The sequence below is a fragment of the Gadus morhua genome, chromosome 7, assembly GCF_902167405.1.
Source record: "Gadus morhua chromosome 7, gadMor3.0, whole genome shotgun sequence".
NCBI classification, from domain to species: Eukaryota; Metazoa; Chordata; class Actinopteri; order Gadiformes; family Gadidae; genus Gadus; species Gadus morhua.
The window spans coordinates 12284154-12305229 of record NC_044054.1 but is presented as its reverse complement, the minus strand read 5'-3'; the positions used below and the strand labels follow the sequence as shown (position 1 = coordinate 12305229).

The 21076-nt window shown below is 44.6% G+C and overlaps 2 protein-coding genes across 4 annotated transcripts; one reads left to right on the top strand and one right to left on the bottom strand.

Annotated features, from left to right (window-relative positions):
- The first annotated feature begins 394 nt into the window (after positions 1-394).
- On the top strand, positions 395-4972 carry LOC115546890 (diacylglycerol O-acyltransferase 2). Of its 3 annotated transcripts, none has more exons than XM_030360693.1 (9): positions 395-466; positions 992-1112; positions 1559-1649; positions 1869-1976; positions 2065-2135; positions 2534-2738; positions 2902-3076; positions 3255-3439; positions 4467-4972. In XM_030360693.1, exons 3-9 carry the CDS (start codon positions 1568-1570, stop codon positions 4619-4621), a joined length of 981 nt encoding a protein of 326 aa, XP_030216553.1. In that variant the 5' UTR covers positions 395-466; positions 992-1112; positions 1559-1567; the 3' UTR covers positions 4622-4972. The 3 variants fall into 3 exon arrangements, with proteins under 3 accessions (XP_030216553.1, XP_030216555.1, XP_030216556.1); XM_030360695.1 differs by having other exon boundaries at positions 415-470; positions 4467-4971; XM_030360696.1 differs by having other exon boundaries at positions 446-466; positions 995-1112; positions 4467-4971.
- On the bottom strand, positions 4971-17009 carry srrt (serrate RNA effector molecule homolog (Arabidopsis)). Its single transcript, XM_030360692.1, has 20 exons — positions 16909-17009; positions 15989-16127; positions 15737-15868; positions 15198-15359; positions 14596-14784; positions 12958-13127; positions 12255-12460; positions 11906-12025; positions 11599-11803; positions 11299-11501; positions 10948-11009; positions 10414-10492; positions 9676-9867; positions 9090-9260; positions 8637-8790; positions 7791-7984; positions 7270-7426; positions 6372-6455; positions 5340-5514; positions 4971-5212 (listed from the first exon to the last, which is right to left on the bottom strand). The coding sequence occupies exons 2-20, from the start codon at positions 16105-16107 to the stop codon at positions 5137-5139; spliced, it is 2850 nt and encodes a 949-aa protein (XP_030216552.1). The 5' UTR covers positions 16108-16127; positions 16909-17009; the 3' UTR covers positions 4971-5136.
- Between the last annotated feature and the right edge of the window lie 4067 nt (positions 17010-21076).

The window sequence follows — 21076 nt, the reverse complement described above, 5'->3', positions numbered from 1 at the left end:
AGGTAAATGTCAACGTTATATTCCATCTGCTTGTGGAATGGCAGGCTACCACGGCCGATAACGACGCTCGCACTGTCAATCAAACACCCTTTTGTTACACCATCCATACTTTATTATTTATTTATTTATTTGTAAGCTGCGAAGGGCATTAATGCTTTACTAAAATGTTATTAAATATTTAATTAAATATATATTTAATATAATTTATATATTATATAGGCCTATAGCCTATGTAGATTATAATATTACAATATAATATAATATAAAATATTTTATCTTTGACTTATATGCAATATTTTTCGACTGTAATCTAAAAAAGGTTATTGCTACACGCTCATTTTTGTGTTTTTCTCCCCCCTTGTGTCACATGACTGGGTCTGCACATGGCCTGAGACAGAAACGCCCCCTACTCTGGAACCCGGAAAGAGAGCAGGACCAGCCCGCTGCCGGGTCTGGGTTTAACATTGTGAGTGAGTCCGCGCTTTATATTTGTATCAGAACTTGTCCCTTGTCAGATTTACAGTGTTTACTTATCACGGTCATTTAACCTTAACCCTATCTACCAGATGATTACCTTCTTTTTTTTAATATTATAATATTACTTGGATCACTAGATCACTTATACAGATCTTATATGCGACGGAAGATTATGATTATGATTATGTAGTTGACCTACGTGTTATAATATTTAACAGTTTAATCCTGATAGGAACAAGTATCGTCATTTACAGTTTTGCACATTTATGCCAGTCATAGTTTTTGAGTAAGCAACTGGGTAGGGCACTTGGAACAAAGGAAGTTATTATTTCCTTTTCTCAGACCATTTGTTGATAGAGAATTTTAAAAAGAAAAATGCTGAAAAGGGAGTCCTTGTGGGTCTGAACATTTTGTAAGCTGTACAACCTAGGACATATTGCGTTGAGGCCTGTGATAGTTACAAACACTTTGTATATGTTTGTCATAATGAGGAATTTATTTGTAAATGCTGAAGAAGGGGCGAGTGGATCGGTTATCAGGAGCTCATTTGATCTGCTCAAAGTGCACACCCTGTCATTGTGCTCAGCCTGCACTTGAACTACTGTCCACCGTGATCATCTCAAACGTCCCCTAAGGTAAAGAAAACATATGCCAAGTTGTTTTGTCTTATGAACTGCTCAATCATAGAAAGGTTATGTTAGTTAATAATTCATAATTTTGTATGCATATATTCAGTTCTATGCGTACATGCAGTAGTCCTAGACATTAAGGTGTTCCCAATTATATATATCCACAGACCAATACTTCTTCAAAAATATCTTGAATGATCCACAGGCTGTTTCAGGGAAGAAGTATTGTGATGCAGTATATGTGTTAATTTGATGGTCTTTATTTGAAGCCTTTGTTTCCGACCTTTACCAAAGTCCAGTTCAGTGATGCGCGATGTCATATCAAAGCTGTTATCTTCGTTAAGATAACTCACATTCCCTTTGCACTACTTACATTGAACTCGCTTGTAATACAATGCAAGTGAGTAACAAAAACAATATGAGTACTGCTCATTATATGGGATGGCCTGCAGGTTGCCATCATGAAGCAAGAAAAAACTCAGTGGAAACTGTTTCTGGAGACGCTCAGTGCTGCGCAATGGGAGTTCACCTTCGTCCTTCTAGGTGAGCAGTATGTAATCACTTTTAAGGTTATGTTTAGGTTATGCTCAAGTGTAGTTTCTCAAACTATTTCTGGTAAAGAAAATGTAAAGGTTTATGGCAAAGATAAACAATGTTTAATAGGAAAATGTATTTCAGAAACTTGCTCCACTAAATCTTTTAATTTCATGTACCACTTCTCTTTTGTCCCTTATCATGGATGACCTCACCAACAACATCCAGGAGTGACTTGTTTAACCCTTGTGGTGTCGCTCATGTTCACCTCTCTGTGGCCACTCTCGGCTCTCTACTTCGTGTGGCTCGTGAAGGACTGGCATACTCCTGAAAGAGGTTGTGAAGATGTTTCTAATCATGTATACATAATGGCTTTAGATACGGTGCATCTAAAAGGTGTTCACTACTACGATGTTACCACTAGGGGGCAGAAGAACAGAGTTCGTGAGGAACTGGCGGATATGGGGACACCTCCGAGACTATTTTCCCATCAAGGTATGATGTTGATGCAGATGCAATGACTTTATCTTTCGCTCTTGGATGACTAAACTTAGAGGTTGATTTTAAGACATGTTGACATGACTGCTAAAGTGCACATTGGACACATTCACATAAACAATGTCTAACCACATGATTATTATACATGTTGGAACAGTAATATATAATATTATAGAAAATATATACACAAATTAATGCAATTTCCCTGCAATCCCTATTCCGGGGAAACTTGACAATGGGCTTGAATTCCAATGTACACACATTCTTTTGATCTTGATCTTAATTTTGGCCTTTTAGTTCTGCGTGACTGTGTCCATATTTGTCTACATTCAAGCATCTTATGTTAATGGTTCATATGATGATGACTTAAATCCATGTTTTGTGTTGTCATTCAGCTGGTGAAGACAGCCGAGCTGGACCCCAAGAAGAACTACATCTTGGGCATCCACCCGCACGGCATCATGTGTGCAGGAGGCTACACGTGTTTCAGCACCGAGAGCTGTGGTTTCGCCGAGGCCTTCCCCGGGATGCGCTCCAGCCTGGCCGTGCTCGCCGGACTCTTCCGGATACCGCTCTTTAGGGAGTACATCATGAGTGCAGGTATTTGTACCAGAAAAGGCCCTCTCTTCCACACCTGTCCCTGAGCAAGAAACCTAACACACAAACTGCCCCGGACAAGCTGACTGTTGCCTTGCGTGGTTGACAAGATAGTATAGCAACAATACACGTGGAAATAACTTTGTTATTTTTCCTTTCTGACCAGGCCTGCTTTCAGTGAGCAGAGCGAGTCTGACTCATGTCCTTTCCAAGAGCGGTAAGGGCATCGCACTGTCGATAGTGATAGGTGGCGCTGAAGAGTCCCTGTCCTCCTCTCCCGGGGTCAACACGGTGGTCATGAGGCATCGCAAAGGGTTCGTCAGGATGGCGCTGGAGCACGGGTGAGGTTCAGTTCATTTTGAAGTGTTTATTTTATTTTAAGGTGCACTGTAAATCAAGTCGTTAGTATAGGCTTCAAACTGGGATTAAAAGGGCCCCACAAGGACTTTCTTAAGACATTGAAGCCCCCATAATAACTGAGACGCCCAGTGTAACCAGTCCCTCTCTGCTGGCCCTCAGGGCCGACCTGGTGCCTGTGTACTCGTTTGGGGAGAACGAGTTGTTCCGCCAGGTGATCTTCTCAGAGGGCAGCGTGGGCCGGAGGTTACAGGACCTCTTCAAAAGGCTGATAGGGTTCGCCCCGTGTGTGTTTCTTGGGGACCGCTTTGGCCTGCTTCCCTACCGGACCCCCATCACGTCTGTGGGTGAGTTGAGCACCCGTTACCAGAACCCAATTCATTGTTGGATCATTTAGCCGATTCGTTAGGTGAGTGCTGCATGAAGCGCCCAACTATTGTTCTTCTTCGGTTTTATTCTTTCTTTCATATTCTCTACAAACTTCGTGACTCGTACTCCTTCCACAATTTTTCACAAAGATCTTTAAAATGTTCAGATTACCTTTCAATTTCGCGCTTCAATTCAAATATTTATATATATATATTAAACATTTTAAGATATTCTACATTTAAAATGTAATTTTTTACAATGGAAGTCAATTGACACTTCAGACTTCATAACTTTCCAAACAGACCTTTCCCAACAGAATTTTGATAAAATGTATGCTTTTTTAGAATCAGTTACCACAAATGCTAACCATTTTTGATGTCAGAGTAGAACAATGTCAGAATTACATATTACATATCTATCTGTACTCACGGTAGAAGCTAAATGCTTAAACAAGCTTTTTTAACATCATGCTATCTAAACAAACAATATGCCAAATGAAAGCTGAGACTCAAAGGAGTCCAAAGTTATAAGCCTCATCATTTTATGAGCTTATTTCGATCCACTAGATGTGGAGGAATAAGGTCAACATACAGGCACACTCACACACATTATCAGAACAGCTCAGCTATCTCAAATGTATTCAAACTTAATCACATTAGCTATTTGTTGAGCTCTTCACTTTGTTTCCAACCAATTGAATTTTTCTTAAATGGTGTGCATGTTTACATCGTTAACTCCATTTCGACTATGTTCAAATCCCTTTACTCGATTTAAGCCATTTAACATTTCTTTAAGTCTTAAAACTTTGTGGATTTACTAAAAACATATTTTCAACCTCACGTTGCACTGTAGCAGTTGCCACCTTTTCTGCAGGAAATGCATTTTGAAGTTTCAGTTGATGCTTTCATCCAAGGTGATGAGCCTTGAACTGAGCCCCATCAGGGGGTTCTGCCTCTGATTGAAGATCCGGAACCATCAACCACATTTCTATCCCTCTGGTTTCAGTGGGAGCTCCCATCGCTGTGCCGAAGCTTCTGGTCCCTACAGAGGAAGAAGTGGACCACTACCACAACCTTTACATGGAGTCGCTCTCCAAACTGTTCCACGAGCATAAGGTCAGCTGCGGTCTCTCTGAAAGCCACGAGCTGCAGATCATTTAGAGGACTCGCATTGGGTAATCCAGACAGACTTTCTCCACGCTGCCTCGACCATGGGACTACTTCAATGACAGCCCTGCTCTGATCAAGTGAAGGATTTACCCTGTAAAAATAGAGGTCTCCATAGGCGTCTGGTCTCTCGGTTCACGACAACAGGCATCAGAAATCCTGTGCAACAAACTAGATATTTAAAATAATGCTGCAGCTCTGCACATATTGTCGATGCCTTATTTGTGTTGTATTGTTTACGCGGTTCCAATGCACTATTCATATCTTCAATGTGAATATATGACATTTCGCATGTGATTTAAAATATGGGAACAGTGGCAATAAAGTCTTATAATTTGACAAATACATTTTTGTTCATACGTTTTTATTTCTTGAGGAATAACATTAAAGCAGTGGATTACAATAATTTCCATACCTAATTAAGCAAATGATTTTGAGGGGCGGGCAATAGGAAGGAGGAACTGAATAAACACACAAATGGCAAATTAATGAAAAAGGGATCGATTGGATTAGAAAAACTCTAGGTCTTCGGGTGCGTCCAGGTCCCGGTACTCCACCACGTTGCGCGGGTCACCCCGGGCCATCCTGCCAGACAGCGAGGACACAACACCAGGGTTGAGAACATCACGCGGCGCCTCTCCTTCTGGGAGTGACCTCTGTGTGGACGGTGGGTGAGGTGGAGAGCGGAGGCGATCCTTACAATGGCTTTTACCTGTTGTTACGGTGCTTCCCGGGGTATCCAACGGGCCCCCGGAAGCCGTCGTAGTTACCCCGGCCCCCGCCTCCTCCTCCTCCACCCCCGCCACCCCCGCCACCACCACCACCCCCACCCCCACCTCCTCCACCTCCCCCCCCACCGTACTGGTTGGGTGGGTACGCAGGGACACCTAGCGGGCAAAGATGATCAACGTTAGAATTCTGGTAGCGCCATGCGTGGCGGAGGTTCTTTGAACAGGTGCATTATAAAATGGAGTAAAAATAGAATAAGATCAAAGTAGTGTCCGCGCAGAGAGGCCAAACAGCACGACAAGCATACAAAGGTTGGCTGTAGAGGGCCCCGAACGCTGGGAAACGTCCTCGAGGGCACAGCTGCAGAAAGGAACGCCGCTGCCCCCGTCAGCCTTCTCAGGAGGTAGCTCCTGGCGTGCTGCGTCTGAGGCGGCCGCGGCTGTCTCAGTTCCCCTCGATGGCGATAAGCGCGGTATAAACAGTGCAATGGTTACTAACTTACTACAGATAATAACTAAGGGGTCACGGTGTCTTGGGAACAACATGTCTTATGGGAATTTCCATTACACATAGGTACGAAAGAGGGATTTCTACTCTGCTGAAGCCTGAACGCGACGTGGTAGGGAGAGGCTGTGGTACGATGGCCTTTACAACCGAACCAACCGCTGATGAATGCTGTTGTTCTGTGATTGGACACCAGCTGTATAACTATCCCAAACTATTAAAATTAACATTCAAATATAATAGGATGCAACCTAACATCTACTGTTCATTTTAATTAACACAAACACACATGCTGACACAAATCCTAAATAATTACTAGACCACAACGTGAATAATTTAGTTAAAGCCATCAATGAATCCCCTAAGGAACACTAGAAGGAGCCGCGGGGGTAATGGTCTGTTCATCGTCATCATCAGTCAACCTGTCCAATGGGAGGATGTTGGTAGTGGACCTCCTCATCTGGGTCTAACACCACGGCATATGGAACAGTTTACATCATAACAGGCCTACCTCCAAAGCCCATGAGAGGTGGTCGCGGCTGGCCAAAGCCCATGGGCCCCTGGGGGGGAAACGGCATGTTGGGGCCCATCCCACCTGCAGAACATTGGAGGTCATTAAAGATCCCATATCAGGCTTTTTAGGGTTAATAATTGCATTTGGGGGTACTACTAGAATAGGGTTACATGCCTGTATGATAAAAATACCTTTTTATTCTAACACTGGTTATTTCTGCAAAACCAATTTCAGTCTTCCTAAAACGTTGGGTTATGTATCATGCCGATCTAAGAACCCCCTCCCGAGTAGCCCTGTCTATTGCGATTGGTCGAACGCTTCGTGCGCATGTCTACATTTCACACCCCCGAGAAGTTGTAAACATTGCCGGTAGCCGGAGGGCGGGACTTCTGCCCTTCAGTACTGCTCACTGCCAAGTCTGACGTCACACTAATACACAAGTATACTTTGAGAGCAAACGAGCTGCTTCATGCACTTAATGAGGGGCGTTCTCACGGGCCCGAATACCCTGGCTCATAATTCGATTTTTCTAGCTTAGCAGACGTAAAACATGTATACATACGTCATTTAACAGTCAAAGGGAATAGTCGAAAAAGCATGATATCCCCCCTTTAAGCAGAGACCGAGCCAAGGCGACTGGGATGAGAGCAAAGTGTACAATCAATATTGGATCAACAAACGCATAAAAATGTTTGAACGCTCCGTTGTCTAGAAAACATAGGAAGAGTGGTTTGAATAGGATCCTGTATATCAACGTTAATTCATAATGCCAGTGCGTTCAAGCAGGATTTTAAATGGACTGGATGAGTAAATAATGAGTGAATATCCCCCCCAGTTAGTTTCCAATCCCCACAGGCGTTGGTCGTGAGGCAGAACGCCAAAGGGCTCTCCTCACCTTGTCCCGGGCCCGGAAGGGGGGGCAGCTTCAGCTCCGGCAGCGAGGGTCTCTTGGCATCCATGAGGAAGTTGTTGAAGAAGGTCACTTCCTTCTTCACCTCCTCGATCTTGTCCCCGTGCTTGTTCAAGATGTGCTTACGCACAAACTCCGGGCCCTGGGCAGTAAGGTTACCATTACAACAGTAGCTTGAGAACTAAAACAGGAGTCTAACCAAGCAGATTCTCATTCCACATGAACTCACTCAATTCCTCAATCAACTAGGAACCACACAATTATGTAGCTCAAAGGGTTAAGCGGGATCATTTCTATTTAAGCATTTGGACGACAATTTTATCCGAAGAGACGTTCAAATACATGGATAGGCTGCGGATATTGGGGGTCTATGCCGGTACCTTTCCTCTGGGAGCCGAGCTGCCACACCACCCAGTCCCTCTAGCCCCTAACTGCTTAGCGTGCTGCTGACCTGTGTGACCCGTGCCACCGATGTATCCCACACACACACACACAGACACACACACCTTGAACTTCTTGCCGCTCAGTGGACACAGCCACTTGTCCTTGCCCAGCTCCTGGGTGTTGGCCGACACAAACTTCTCCACCTCCTGCTCGGGGTCCTTGCGGCCCATCTTGGACGCCTCGTCCTCCGACAGCAGCTCCTTGGAGTTGAACAGCGGTGCCAGCTTCTCCTCCACCATCTTCTGCCACTGGCTCACTGAGAGATGGACGGATGCAGAACCATTTTGTTCAAAACCATTTCACGGTCCATTCACTCGTTTAGCTTTCATCCAAAGTGACGTGTCACTTGGAACAGTGAGCTGGTAGGGGGTTTAAAGCGTGCTCTAGGATGCCTGGAAGCCCAATGTCTACCCCAATGTCTCCAGGCCTTCTAGGCCTTCTAGGCCCGTCTTCTCTAGGCCTGGAGACATTGGGGTAGATATTTGGCTGGGTTTGAACCCAGAACCCTTTCGGCTGGGAGGCAAACACTGTCACTATCCCCACCCCAGCTTAAATAGAATCAGAATCAGAATCTCTTTATTGTCATTGCACAAAGTGCAACGAAATTGGGGTAGAGGCTCTCAAAATAAGTGCTTTTTAAAACAAAAACTAAATGAGAAAAGGGTTATTTTTTAAAAATATATATAGAATGTTAAAGAACTCCAACAAATATATATATTTTAAAATGTCAGCCAATTTTAAAGGTCAGATTGGTATGATAATGCAATAATTTATAATTCTGCATTATTTAGAGAAATAACAGCTCTGGGGTAGAAACTGTTTTTTTTTGTTTTCTATTCCCAAATAGAGAGTTGGATAAAGGAACCAGCTCCACAAGTGGCGGGGGGGGGGGGGGGGGCGAAACGGACCTTCTCCGTGCGTGATGCGGTTGGGGGGGATGGGTCCGCGCACGTGCACCATGCCGCAGCGGTTTGGCATGTGGTCCTCGCTGGGGTATTCGCACGTGTTGTAGTAGTCGATGGAGTGGACCACGCGCAGGTACAGCAGCAGGCGGTCCAGAACCTGGAGCCAGGGGAGAGGGAACGCTGACGGTTAGCATTGCGTTAAAGCAGCATCAGCTGAAATGCCTTTGTAAAGCACACCCCACCCACCAGGGCCAGCTGAAAGACCTATAGAAGCCATGGTCCTCCCACCATGGCCAGCATTCAGCTCTATAGTAGTCATGGTCCTCCCACCATGGCCAGCATTCAGCTCTATAGTAGCCATGGTCCTCCCACCATGGCCAGCATTCAGCTCTATAGTAGCCATGGTCCTCCCACCTTGGCCAGTTTAAAGACCTACAGGAGGCATGGTCCACCCACCTTGGCCAGCTTGTCGTCCCTCTCCACGGGGGTCTCGGTGGGGTTGCCCTCCTTGGGGCCCTCGTCAGAGTCCCCTCCGCTCATGCTGCCCAGTAGCTCCTCCTCCTCGGCGCTGACCTCCTCGATCAGGTAGTCTGTGATGTTCTTCATGATGGGGTTCTGCGCTGGCAGCTTGAGAGCAGACACGGAAAAACGCTTAGAGTTTGAGTCCGCCACGAGTCCATGCACCCGTCCAAGACACATTCAAACATAAACGTTGACCTGGTAATGTTAACACTCGGGTAATGTTAATTAATCTTGGTTAGACCTGTGCATGCCATATCAAATGTCCAGCTCGACATGCCATTAAGATCACAATTATTTAAAAGGATTGATTCTAAATCAATTGTGTTCATATTTAGAGGTCTTTCTGACAAATCATTCTGTGTAAGAAATAGGTCTCAAGCCCTTATTACTTGTAAGTAAACGAGGTGTTGGTTTAATTAAATTGGGTGTCCCACCCCGCCGCAGGGAGGTGGATAAGGCCTTGAAGGGCAGAGCTCCAGAGTGGTCCCCACGCTGCCCATCTCTTATCCCCCTCTCTCACCTCGCCCGCCTGGCCCTCCTCGTCTGCCTTGGGGCTCCACAGCCCCCCCCTCTCGTCCAGAGCCTGGATGAGCTTGGCGGCCATCTTGATGTCGTTGCGGAGGACCAGCTTGTGCTGCGTGATGCCGTTGATGTTCCTGACGCGCCGCACCAAGTCGCAGTTCACGCCCGGCGCCAGCTCGCAGTCCCGCAGCTACGAGGACCGGGGGGAGACGGAAGGAGACCAAAGGGGGACATGAAGAAACCGACGTTTACCAATGACCTCACCGTGGCTCTTTCTGTAGCTCTACCATTACCGTTTGGTCATTTTAGCAGAGCTTGGATCCAAATGGAATCGCAGGAGGCCATATAGATACCGGTCATGATGGAGCAGGTGGGGTTAAAGGATCCGTCTCCAGGATGCCTACAAGTAGGCATCCAACCCACTCTCTTTCAGCTGGGGGTCGTTATGGCACACATAATGTGCACACTTTGTAATTGGATAAAAGTTTCCCTGCTACTACTTTACCGTTGCCCATTTGGCTTCTATTGCCCTCCTAGTTTTGCCTGGAAGAGGAGATCCGTCCCTCGTGCTCCTGCTCATGTTTCCTTCCCGCTCCCAAGGGGGTCTTTACTGTTTCCTTGCTTGGTGGAGGATTAAGAGGGCGTGTCATCTGATACGGGCCTGGGGAGCCCTGTGAGACCTAACTGGGATCAATAAAGCAGGCTACTCTCAAACAGTCCAGCGGGAGCGTCTTACCCGAATGTTCTGCAGGTTCCAGCAGATCTCCTTGATGTTGACGCTGCGATCAAAGGTCGCCCAGCAGCGACGGAAGAACCTGGACACATTGGAGTTTGTTTAAGACTTGAATTGTCCAATACTCTCCTTTTCATTAGACGTTGCTGTACTGCAATCAGACTTTTGTGTGGGATTGAGTATGGGGACACGATACTTTTATAATACCTGTATCATCAGGTACACTTAAAGTCAACAAGACACAAAGACACAACACAGTACAGTCTTCAGAGGGCGCTGGAGTGTATTTGCCTATGGTTGATTTGTATTGAACTATTCTGTTTGGACTCTCCCATATAGAAAACGATAGCGGACACTGACAAACCGTTCCCAAGGTTGAACCATACATTCAAACCACACAAAGGATCAAATCTCGGCCAAATTTAGTAATATTGGATAGCATTTTTACAGAATCCCAATAAACTTGGGTGCTCAGAAATAGTATCTGTAGTATCTCCATCCTCACCCCTATGATGGGGGAGGAACCTGGCCACTCACCTGCGCTCAGGGTGGGGGTCCGACAGGCAGATGCGCAAGAAGCCGGGGTATCTCCGGCACAGCTGAGAGAAGGTAAGAAAAATGTCTCTATAAAAGTAGTCATTAATAAAAAAAATTATACATTATAATTATTATATTTATATATTATTAAATAAAGTCAAACCATTATTTTGTGAGGATAGCCAAGAACATATAACAAATGTAGCCATTATAATACATTTATTTGTAATACTGTTTACATGAGAATATTGTCCAAAGGGAAATTCTCATTGAATTAAAGAAAGTTGGCACCGAGTAAGAAACATTGAACGTAAAAATAAAACCGAGAGCCTAGCTCATAGAGTCACTCACAGAGACGACCTCAGTCGTGGAGATAGTGGGCGCGATGCTCCTCATGAAGAGGGAGCAGGTCTTGTGGAGCGGCCGCGGCCTGGGCGCGGCGTCTTTGGGCTTCTTCTTCTCCTCCCTCTCTTCCTTCACCCTCTCTTCCTTGTCCTCCTCTTCCTCGGGCTCCTCTGGTTTTTTCTCCTCCACTTTCACTTCCTTTGCGTCGTCTGGCAGGAGAAATGAATGGCAGCTTAGCGTGAGACGGGATAACCGTCTTCTTACTGGGATCGCATGGGGGGGGGGGGGGGACTTGGCGGCACTGACCTTTGCTCTCCTCTCCCTCCTCACCCTCCTCTCCCTCCTCTCCCTCCTCCTCCTTGTTGTTGTTCTTCTTCTTCTTTTCCGGCTCCTCCTTCTCGGCGGGTTTGTCAGAGGACACAGAGTTTGAGTCCGAATCCGAATCGAACTCGCTGTCCGAGGCGCTGGCCTCGTCTTCGCTGTCGCCGCTCCTCTTCCTCTTTCTCCTCGTCTGAACAAAAGCGGAGAACGCCGATATGAACGAACGTCACTCGCCGAGAGTCGGATTGGCCGGTGGGGACGAGGCCCAGCCCAGCAGCAGGGACCCACTGACCTTCTTGTTCTCAGGGAGCTCTTTGCTCGGGGACTCCTTCCCCTTCTCCGCCTTCAGTCCGTTGCCCTGTCCGGGCCGGGCCGCCCCGCCCTGCTTGGAGCCGGCTGGATTACTCTCCGCCTGCGGCACAGCCACCCCCCCCCCGTGTTACAGATAGAGTGGTAAGTAACCCCCCCATTCCAATCCAATCCCATAACTATTAGGAATTATGCGTCTGAAATGTTGTTTGTTACGAGGTGTAAACTGACATCCTATACCCCACAACTTTGCATTCGCCCGCCACGTTTTAACCTCTTCCATAATAGAGCAGGATTCATATTTCAGAACCGGCCCAAGGTCCAAAGCTCACCCTGTTGTTCTGGTCTTTATCTGACGGGGGCTTGCGCTCTCCCTCCCCGACTCTGGGGTCTTCCCGCCTGGAGGACTCTGGCCCCCCCGGACCGGGGGCCGGCCGCTCCCGGTCCCGCTCCCGGTCCCGCTCCCTCTCCTCCTCCTCAAAGGGCAGGTCCAGGATACGGAGGTCGTGGTCGGTGCCTCCCTCCATCTTGATCACGGCTGCAGGGAGGCAGAGAAGGGAGACGCAGGGTATATGAACGAGGCCTTCATCAGGGACGGGACGGATGGGGTACGGGGATCTAGAAGGCGGTCAGTGGACTCAAATCAATCTGGAAGAATTACCAAAAACTATCAAAACGATCGCATAAAGGCAAAAATACCCACCAGCTTCTGCTTGTAGGTTGGTCAGAGCATAATTAAATAATTATAGTACAATAAGTTACAACCGATCATCAATGTAATTAAAATAATAAAATAATAATAAAGTGACTTGCTATGCTGATATATAAAAAAAAACAATAATAATACATTTAAAAAAAATCTATGTAATAAAAATAAGTATTAATAGTATAAGTATTTAGCTTGTCCGGCGAAACAGGAGCTACGCTGGAAGCATTCAAGCCTCGGGTGTTCATCTTAAAAGGTCCCATGGCATGAAAATGTCACTTTGAGTTTTATTTGTTGTTTAACTCCTCAGGCTGTCGGCCACACCACACCTGCGTCCAGGACCTTGGTGATCGCCTGCGCGCGGTCGATGTCCAGCGACACGTTGTCCAGCCAGCTGTTCTCCATGAGGAACAGGAAGACGTTGAGGCGGTTCTGCAGGGAGCCGCGGGACTCCACCGCCAGCCGCTCCATCTCGACAGGGTGGTACTTAGAGCGGAACCTAGGGGCCAGGTGACGGAGGGGGCGGGGGAGGGAAATACCAAACAAAAAGAAAGGGGGGGGGGGGGGGGGGGTGTAGGGAGTGGATGAGGGAGGGGGGGAATGGAGGATGGAATGGATGGGAGGTAAACATTAAATGTCTGCTTGTTGTTCCCACACTGCCAAGGTCATCAAAAGGAGAAACAGAACTATTTATTTTCATAGATTAGAATCATTCAGCCAATCTAGGTATTTTATTGGGGAATATTTATATCTGCTTGTGTTAAGAATAATTATGTTTATTTGATTTATATATCCATTCAAATTAAGGTGGTCCTTAAGTGAGGATGGATACTGCCTCACTGCCTTTATGAGAAAGCCTCTCGGTAGCTCACCAGAGACGGCTAACATGATGCATTGCATAAGAATCATTCGAACATTTTACAAAGTCAGAATTTTGACAGAAAGAATCAAAAACAACAACAACCATTGAGTGGACTAAATTTACCTTCGGGTCTCCCAGTTTAATAACAAATAAATACCAAGAGTGGTCTCTTCTGTGAAAGTGTGCTCCACTTCACGGCCCTGGTGTGACTGTACACACTCATACTCTGTTTTTGGGGGATTGGTTTACTGATCCGAATGTAAAAAGACAATGGAGAGAGGGGTGAGGGGGGAGCAAAGGTCAAAACCATGAAACGGACCAAAAATAAAAATGGCAGCTCCATGCGTGCGTTGTCGTCTGTGCTTCACTGTCTGTCTAAGAGCCCTGGTACTGTGTGTCTAAGTGCGGCTGCATTGTGCGCAGCGCGTGCCCTGGCTGACTAAGCGACGCAATCCCGCGCGGTTGTGTTTCCACTTTTTCTTTATCGCCGAAAAACAAAAACAAAAAGAGCGCGACACTTGTCCACGTTGAGGAAGTGGACGTCGAGCGGAGGGAGGAAGGATTGGTTATGACACAACAGAACAGAAGACAGTAAAAACATGATCTTTGGCATTTTCACAAGTATGCAGCACTTCAATCTAGGGATAACATCAGAGCACTAATCAAGCAAGGAAATGTGTATTTCTTTTCTTTATGATTGCCAAGTTACAAAAAAAACTTATTTGTAATGTGTACAAATGTAAATAATGTTTCCATGTGATTTGTTGGGACAAATGTTAGGTCCTTCCTATAACGACTTCGAGCTCAATATTAGCATTGTGGTGGCTCAGTGGAACGTCGCATAACCAATTTGAAATAAAGATAAAAAGGTGAAAAGCTAACTAATTGCCCATGGACCACTGGGCCCATTAGAGCCCATAGATAAACGAGAGGACCTTTTAATAACTTGTCACTCTTTTGAGGGCACAATGTCCTCCAATATCAAGTGCTGGGATAAACCGATCACAGATGTAGAGACATACAACAAGGATACTATAAAAACTAGTAACCTATCGGCCTGCACTATGAGCATATAATACGCAGTAAAAGGCATTGGGTCTCGTACCACTCTTCATCTTTGTGCGTCAGAAAGAAGTCCTGCATCTGCTGCCGGCGGTAGTCGATCTTGTACTCGTTGTAGTGCTTGACGGCGTCAGTCTCATCCACTGAGTCGTCCAGTGACACCAGGAACTCCTTGAAGCTCTTCATAATGGGAGGGGGAGGGCCCAGGTCCATGTCATGGATGTTGCCTAGCCTAGGAACCAAGGACACAGGAATGCACAGTTCAGCCTCGGAACCCCAGGCACACAAAAACATACGTTTTAAATTACTATATATATCATTACGAATAAAAGAAAATGAGAACATTTGAAAAACATATGAAAAACATTTGGCTGAATATTTCTTGGTTATGTCTAGCGTTAGCATCACAGTAAGCGTTGTGATGCTACAGCCAAAGGGACGTGCCCACCCAGAGTTTAATATAGCCTGTGTAACATTTTCAGATTAGGGAAAAGGTTTACATTATTGACCCTACAGGGTTTCTCTAAAATAAATAAATAAAAAAATTTAAATAAAAAAATCATATTAGGATTGTGCTGTTGGGAATTCAAAAAGCGGGCAACATGCAGGTCACATTCAGCATAGCAGGTCACACAGCTTGGTTACCTTGCTTGGATAGGGATGCCATGATGAGGCTGCATCAGGTGCAGGTCTGGGTGGCCCCAGTGCTGTGGAGGGGCATAGCTTGGCCCCCCACCGCCTCCACCGCCACCACCACCGTATCCCAGGTCATAGCCCCCATGGTAGTGGTCCCCACCATGGTCATCCCTGCACATAGAGACCGGAGCTTTGAATCAAGAATACATTGGATGCGTAATCACTGTACTCATTTAAAACAAGAATACACTGGATCTTGATTACTCGTTTGAAACAAGAATATAGGGGACATGTATTGGTCCTTCAAAACAAGATTACAGTGGAAGTAGGATATACCACCACCACCACGCTTTTGGATAAAGATCAGCAGCGTGAATTCAGATACATATACAGGGAGAAGTTTATCTTGCTCAAGGACGCTTACAGGTTAGGCTGCATACTTTGGGGATCGATCCTGTTAGCTTCTGGCTGGGATGGGAATTGTACCTCCTAGCCTCTAGACTACACTCCCCGCTCCCGTCGGGTATGGGGGACAAATTAATCCTTACCAGTCTCTCCTCATGCGTTTCTGCTGTGGGTTGATATCATGCCTTGGAGGGGTGAACCTCTCACGACGACCTCGGTCATAATCCCGATACTCTGCCCGACTTCGCCGTTCCCTGCTGCCTCGGTCCCATTCTCTGACACACAAGAAAGGTTGGGTTACACACCATACACCGGCCGTCTTTCCAGAATGTTCCGTTTATTCAGGGATCCTTGTGCAGTGTCTGGGATCGATTGCTTCACCATTTGTACTTTACCTGTCATTCCAATCATCCCGACGCCTGTCTTCTCTCTCTCTTGAACGATCAAAGTCACTCCGTTCCCGCCTAAACTTATCTCTCCTCCGGCGATCGTATTCGTCATCGCTGTCACCCATCTCCACGGGAGGCAGGATAGCTTAGCAACATGGAGGTATGATTAATTAGTCTCATTCTGACATTAGGCATTCCAAGTGGGATTACACATATTATTATTCTAGTGATTCCTATTATGTTGTTTGGGTTTTTAACTTAAATGCCAGGTCAGTTTTCTTAACAGTAGCTTTGAGTGTTTTGATCATTGAGGGGGCAGCTAGTCTATTAATAGCGAGAAGGGGATGATCAGGCGTTTTCTAGGTTGGACTGAGACCAACCACAAAATAAATATCAATGCTCCAACAGTTGTATAGGTAAATTACACATATACCCCAGGAACAAAAGCCAAACATAATAAATGTATTTTAATTGGGGATAGGGTGATTCAATTAAATAATATATTTTAATGCAGCAATTATAACAAGTGTAACGTTAGTGTAGCGCGAGTAGGTCGGATGTGAGACTGCTCTTCAAACTAACAAGCCAACTTGTTTGCACTTGTAAATGCGCAAAGAACTGCTATCGTACTCAATCACGACTCTGGGAGATAATTATTTCAGAGAGGGTGCCGCGCTGGAACGGTTACCCAAATGATAACACTACGACAAGGCACCAGATGCAATTGGCTTTGGTTTCACTGGTTTACTACTAGAACTTGGAGGACCACCTAGCTAACGTTAGCCTACAAGCTAGCGACTAGCTGCAGACATCATCCATTAAAATAAAACCGCTATCTTTAAGATAATTATAACATTGAATTGTGCCGTGGCGAAATACACATATTACTGTAGCAAACGGTTAGCAACTTCAAAAGCTTTAAATACCTGTTACTTGTACGATTTTCGTCTGACCCCCCCTTTCTTCTTTTATCTTCTGCTCAGCTCGTCGTATCGTACAATGATGACGTCATACTCAGTCGACTACACATCCTCCCCTCGTGCCACAGGGCCCTGAAGGGGCCTCAGCACCATGCTCCAAGAATTAGTATTTTCCCCCTCAATTGGCCAAATAATGTGACATATGCAAGTAATTGGCTTTATATTAACAACACATACACAGAGCAGTGTGCAGTACAATGTAACTCATAGGGCTAGTGGCACTGGTATAATTATAAGCCTACCTGAATTAGTCTGAAATATACATGAAGGTATAATTGTGGGCTTGAAGGTTTGATTATACATAATTTGCATGATCACCGATGATAACGTAAAACGGATGGATGGTCTAAGTATGTAGCCATTGTAAGACGTGGTAGTGTAGCTGGTATTATTTAAGACATTTCAATATGCTGTTTGACTAGGAGTAGACATAGTTACATTATTACCCATAAGTGGATTTCTTTATTTGCTTGCTGTAGGCAAGCCTACCATCATGGGAGACATTAAACATATGTTTAAAGGTAGTATAATCGTTATCTTGCCTATAGGAATGAAATAAAGTGTGGAAAAAGAGTAAACGAAGGACTACACTGTGAGGGACATCCACATACTTAACTCATTTAAAACCTTCTGGTGCCCCTGAGATTAACCTTGGACACGCAGCTGACTCCAAATTGACCCCTAAAAGCTGTAAACCTCTCTATACCTGGATCACCCCCATCCTGACAGGACAAGACGGGGAGGGCTTTATGATGGCCACAAAGAAGAAGGGAGCCCTCTTCATTCTTGTTCTCATTTAACTTATACTTACTTATGTGTTAAGTTTAATTAGTTAATGTGACTATCAAAGTTGAATATTATCTGCTTTATGAATGTATTCCACAATCACATACGGTGGTATTGTTGTCCATTGGATGAATATATGCTTATTGTCTGAATAGAAGGGATTTTTGTTGTGCTCTTCCATGTCCCGTCTTTATCCTTACGCTTCTATGTGATAGAAGCATTGTTTTTCTTTTATTATACTGAGACGTGTTTATTATTCCTCTTCAAATCCAAGCTCACATCCATCCCAGGTGTTTGCTTCGCCATTCTTGCTCGAAGGTCCCACAACCTCCAGAAGTGTCTCCAACCAGAGCGGTGTGGGGCAGGGAGGGAAAGAACTGGAACACGCCCTCATTGTGTTCCTCCACTCAATCATTTACTATTGTTTTTTTTATTGCAAGAACTTAGAAATAATTATGCTTAAGTTCCACTGATTAACTTTTCCACAAATAATTTACATTCAACACCAATCCAAATTACGCAAAATACAAAATCGTAATGTACACCTGTACAGAACACTATCTACTACATTATCGCTATCTATGCACTGATCATTCTGAGGCATTTCATATTTCACGTTTGTTTTGTTACACCTTTCTTTGTCCTTGCTCTGAACTTCCATTGCTTCCTCATGTAATCCAGAAGAACGCTGGGCCAGACACGCGTGCCTGTTGGTCGGTCTCCCAGGACAACCCCAAGCACATCCTGGGCCCGTTGTGGAGCGCTCCGGCCATCTCTAGATTCTCCCTCCAAACCGCAATTCCTCCCTGACTGGTCCCGGCAGATGGAGAAGATGTTCTGGTGAAAGGCATAATCTGAAATAACCTATTATCAGCACAAACATAATGGTGAGTAATGAAAGGATGAATGAACGGTATGAATATATCAATATAGATAACACATTTACCAACACGTTATAGACACTAGAATATAGTATGCATTGCATTATTGTTACGTATTTTAAGAATCTAAGCTTCCCTCACTTGTCCACTAGGAAGTAGGACCAAACATATATGCTGCGTTACCCTCACATAGCCACAAGGGAAGCATGACATTATACAAAATAGTTGCAGTGGAAATTTGGTATTCAGTCCTTTGCATCAAGTAGGCCTGGGCTACACTGATTCAGACTGTAAAAAAAAAATTCAACTCCATAATGAGCCACTCATGGGAGACCCGCATTGAATGTGCTGTGTATCTGCTTATCTCTCGCCACCTCTTTATACTAAACAACCTCAAATAAAAGTAAGTGGGTTTGATGACTTTATCTCATAAATAAGTAGGCCTATTATATCTGCACAAGTATATTTATATCTACACACTCACATCTGCACACACCAACTGTTCACACAAATTGTGAATATTTTCTACTCAAAAAGAAGCATTGCTGTATAATTGTCACAACTTGACACGGTTACAAGATAGTAAAGTGCTGTGAGTTTGAAACTCCCAGTGTCTGCATCTGAATTGAATTCACAGTAAGCTTTGGTTAGAAAGCGTCTCCTCTGAATAATTTAGTAGTAAAATTATGTTATAATCCCAAGTCCCTTTTTCAGCATTGGCAGTATTCAGTGCTTAAAACAACAAGTACATCCAATAAAGAAGACAACATTAGAGATGGTCACCAACCTGTTCCTGGAGGAGCCCTTCAGAGGAGAGCACTACTGACGAGGAGACCAGCAGCAGAAGAAGCAAACAGGACCCCGGTCTACAACACCAGGAAGGCAAGGAGCCAGACATCTCTGTTCCCAACCACTAACGACTTCAGTAAAGAGTTTAAATTTGCTCAAGCCTCAAGCTACATGAAATTAGGATGACGTGGACAAGAACATGTTTTTTTTCGTCCTTGGTAAAGTTTTCATTGTTCCCAGGTATTGCAAACGACGGATTAGTCTCATATAATGTCAACTTTCATGCTGAATGAATGGCCATATGCTATTCACATTATCAGCCTTTGATAAGAAAATGAAACCATGAACTATTGTTCTCCCACATTCTGGAAGCACACACATCCTGCTAATTGAGATATACATGCAAACAGCTACTGAGCCAGCACATTATGGGAAAGTAGTCCTCCAATCAGCACCTGCTATTCTTTGCCTGAAAGGTGCCAAGCTGGGTCATGCAGAGCCCTAACGGAAACCTTGTTTGTATGCAAGGATTAAGAGCGCTGCCTAATCAGCCGCTGAAGGTCTCCGCATTACACACCAAGAGCTCATTAAAAATGAGGAAAAAGCTTTGATATCTTATGGGCAGAAGTTAGGGCCTGAGTGTGAGGAGACCCTGTTTTCAGGTTGAGAGGCATCAGAGATCAGAGAAGGGAGGACTGTCAGGATTTGGGAGGAGATCAAGTGTTATTAAGTCAATAGTGAATGGTGAGCTGCTATGTAGACACATGGAACACTTCCAAATGGAAGCCAGCGGAGAACCTACAATGGCCATCCTAACCGTTAACATATATTAATCAATATTAATGTATTTTTGGTCATTTTGAATCCAAGACATAGCGTGACCAACAAACTACATTTGAACATTTTATCTCAAACTATTACGATATATATATAGATATATACATATAGCGCTATACATGATAGTCAAAAAATAAAAAATAATATATATATATATATATATATATATATATATATATATATATATGTAACGATACACAAACTCACGATTCTGTTTGTATCACGATATTTGACCCACGGTTCGATACATCCCACGATTTTTTTAATTTAAAAAGCATTTTATTTAAACAACAATATAACAATTAACTTAACTTAACATTTAATAACAAATAATTTGGAACACTGAACAGATTTGAACAGAAAGAATACTATTAAAGTATAGCTAAATTAATAAATAAATAACCAAAGACTGCAGTTGGAGGATGCTTGCAGGTAGGCAAAAACCCTCAACTAGTTTGGTTGGTTTAGTCAAATATCCTATTAGCGCTCCTTATTAGACTATGTAGCTTAAATAATGAGGCCGTATAGAATGCAACATGTTTAATATCCTAACTTTCAATAGATGGGGAAAAACATGTACGTCTAACACGAACGTCGCAATAACGAGGCATAGTGTTACGAGTAGCGTAGGCCTATGTGTGTGCGTGAGAATGGCAGCGTGCGTATGTGTGTGTGTGAGTGACGTCAGAACGAGTCCAGTAGAATAAAGAACCCATCCTGTCAATAATCGGTGGCCGCTTCATTCCGACCTAAGCAGACAAACTGCCGGTCAAATCACACAAAACAATAGAGACAGGGATCACAAAGTCAATTTTTTTCGC

Bases quoted from the DNA above. Each gene is read 5' to 3' on its own strand.
- LOC115546890 (XM_030360693.1), top strand. From the start codon at position 1,568: ATGAAGCAAGAAAAAACTCAGTGGAAACTGTTTCTGGAGACGCTCAGT. The intron at 1,650-1,868 runs GTGAGCAGTATG...AACAACATCCAG, and splicing joins GTTCACCTTCGTCCTTCTAG to GAGTGACTTGTTTAACCCTT. The intron at 2,739-2,901 runs GTATTTGTACCA...CTTTCTGACCAG, and splicing joins GGAGTACATCATGAGTGCAG to GCCTGCTTTCAGTGAGCAGA.
- srrt (XM_030360692.1), bottom strand. From the start codon at position 16,107: ATGGGTGACAGCGATGACGAATACGATCGCCGGAGGAGAGATAAGTTT. The intron at 11,502-11,598 runs GTCAGTGCCGCC...TTCTCCTGCCAG, and splicing joins GGAGGGAGAGGAGAGCAAAG to ACGACGCAAAGGAAGTGAAA. The intron at 5,213-5,339 runs GTAAAAGCCATT...GCTGTCTGGCAG, and splicing joins GGGAAGCACCGTAACAACAG to GATGGCCCGGGGTGACCCGC.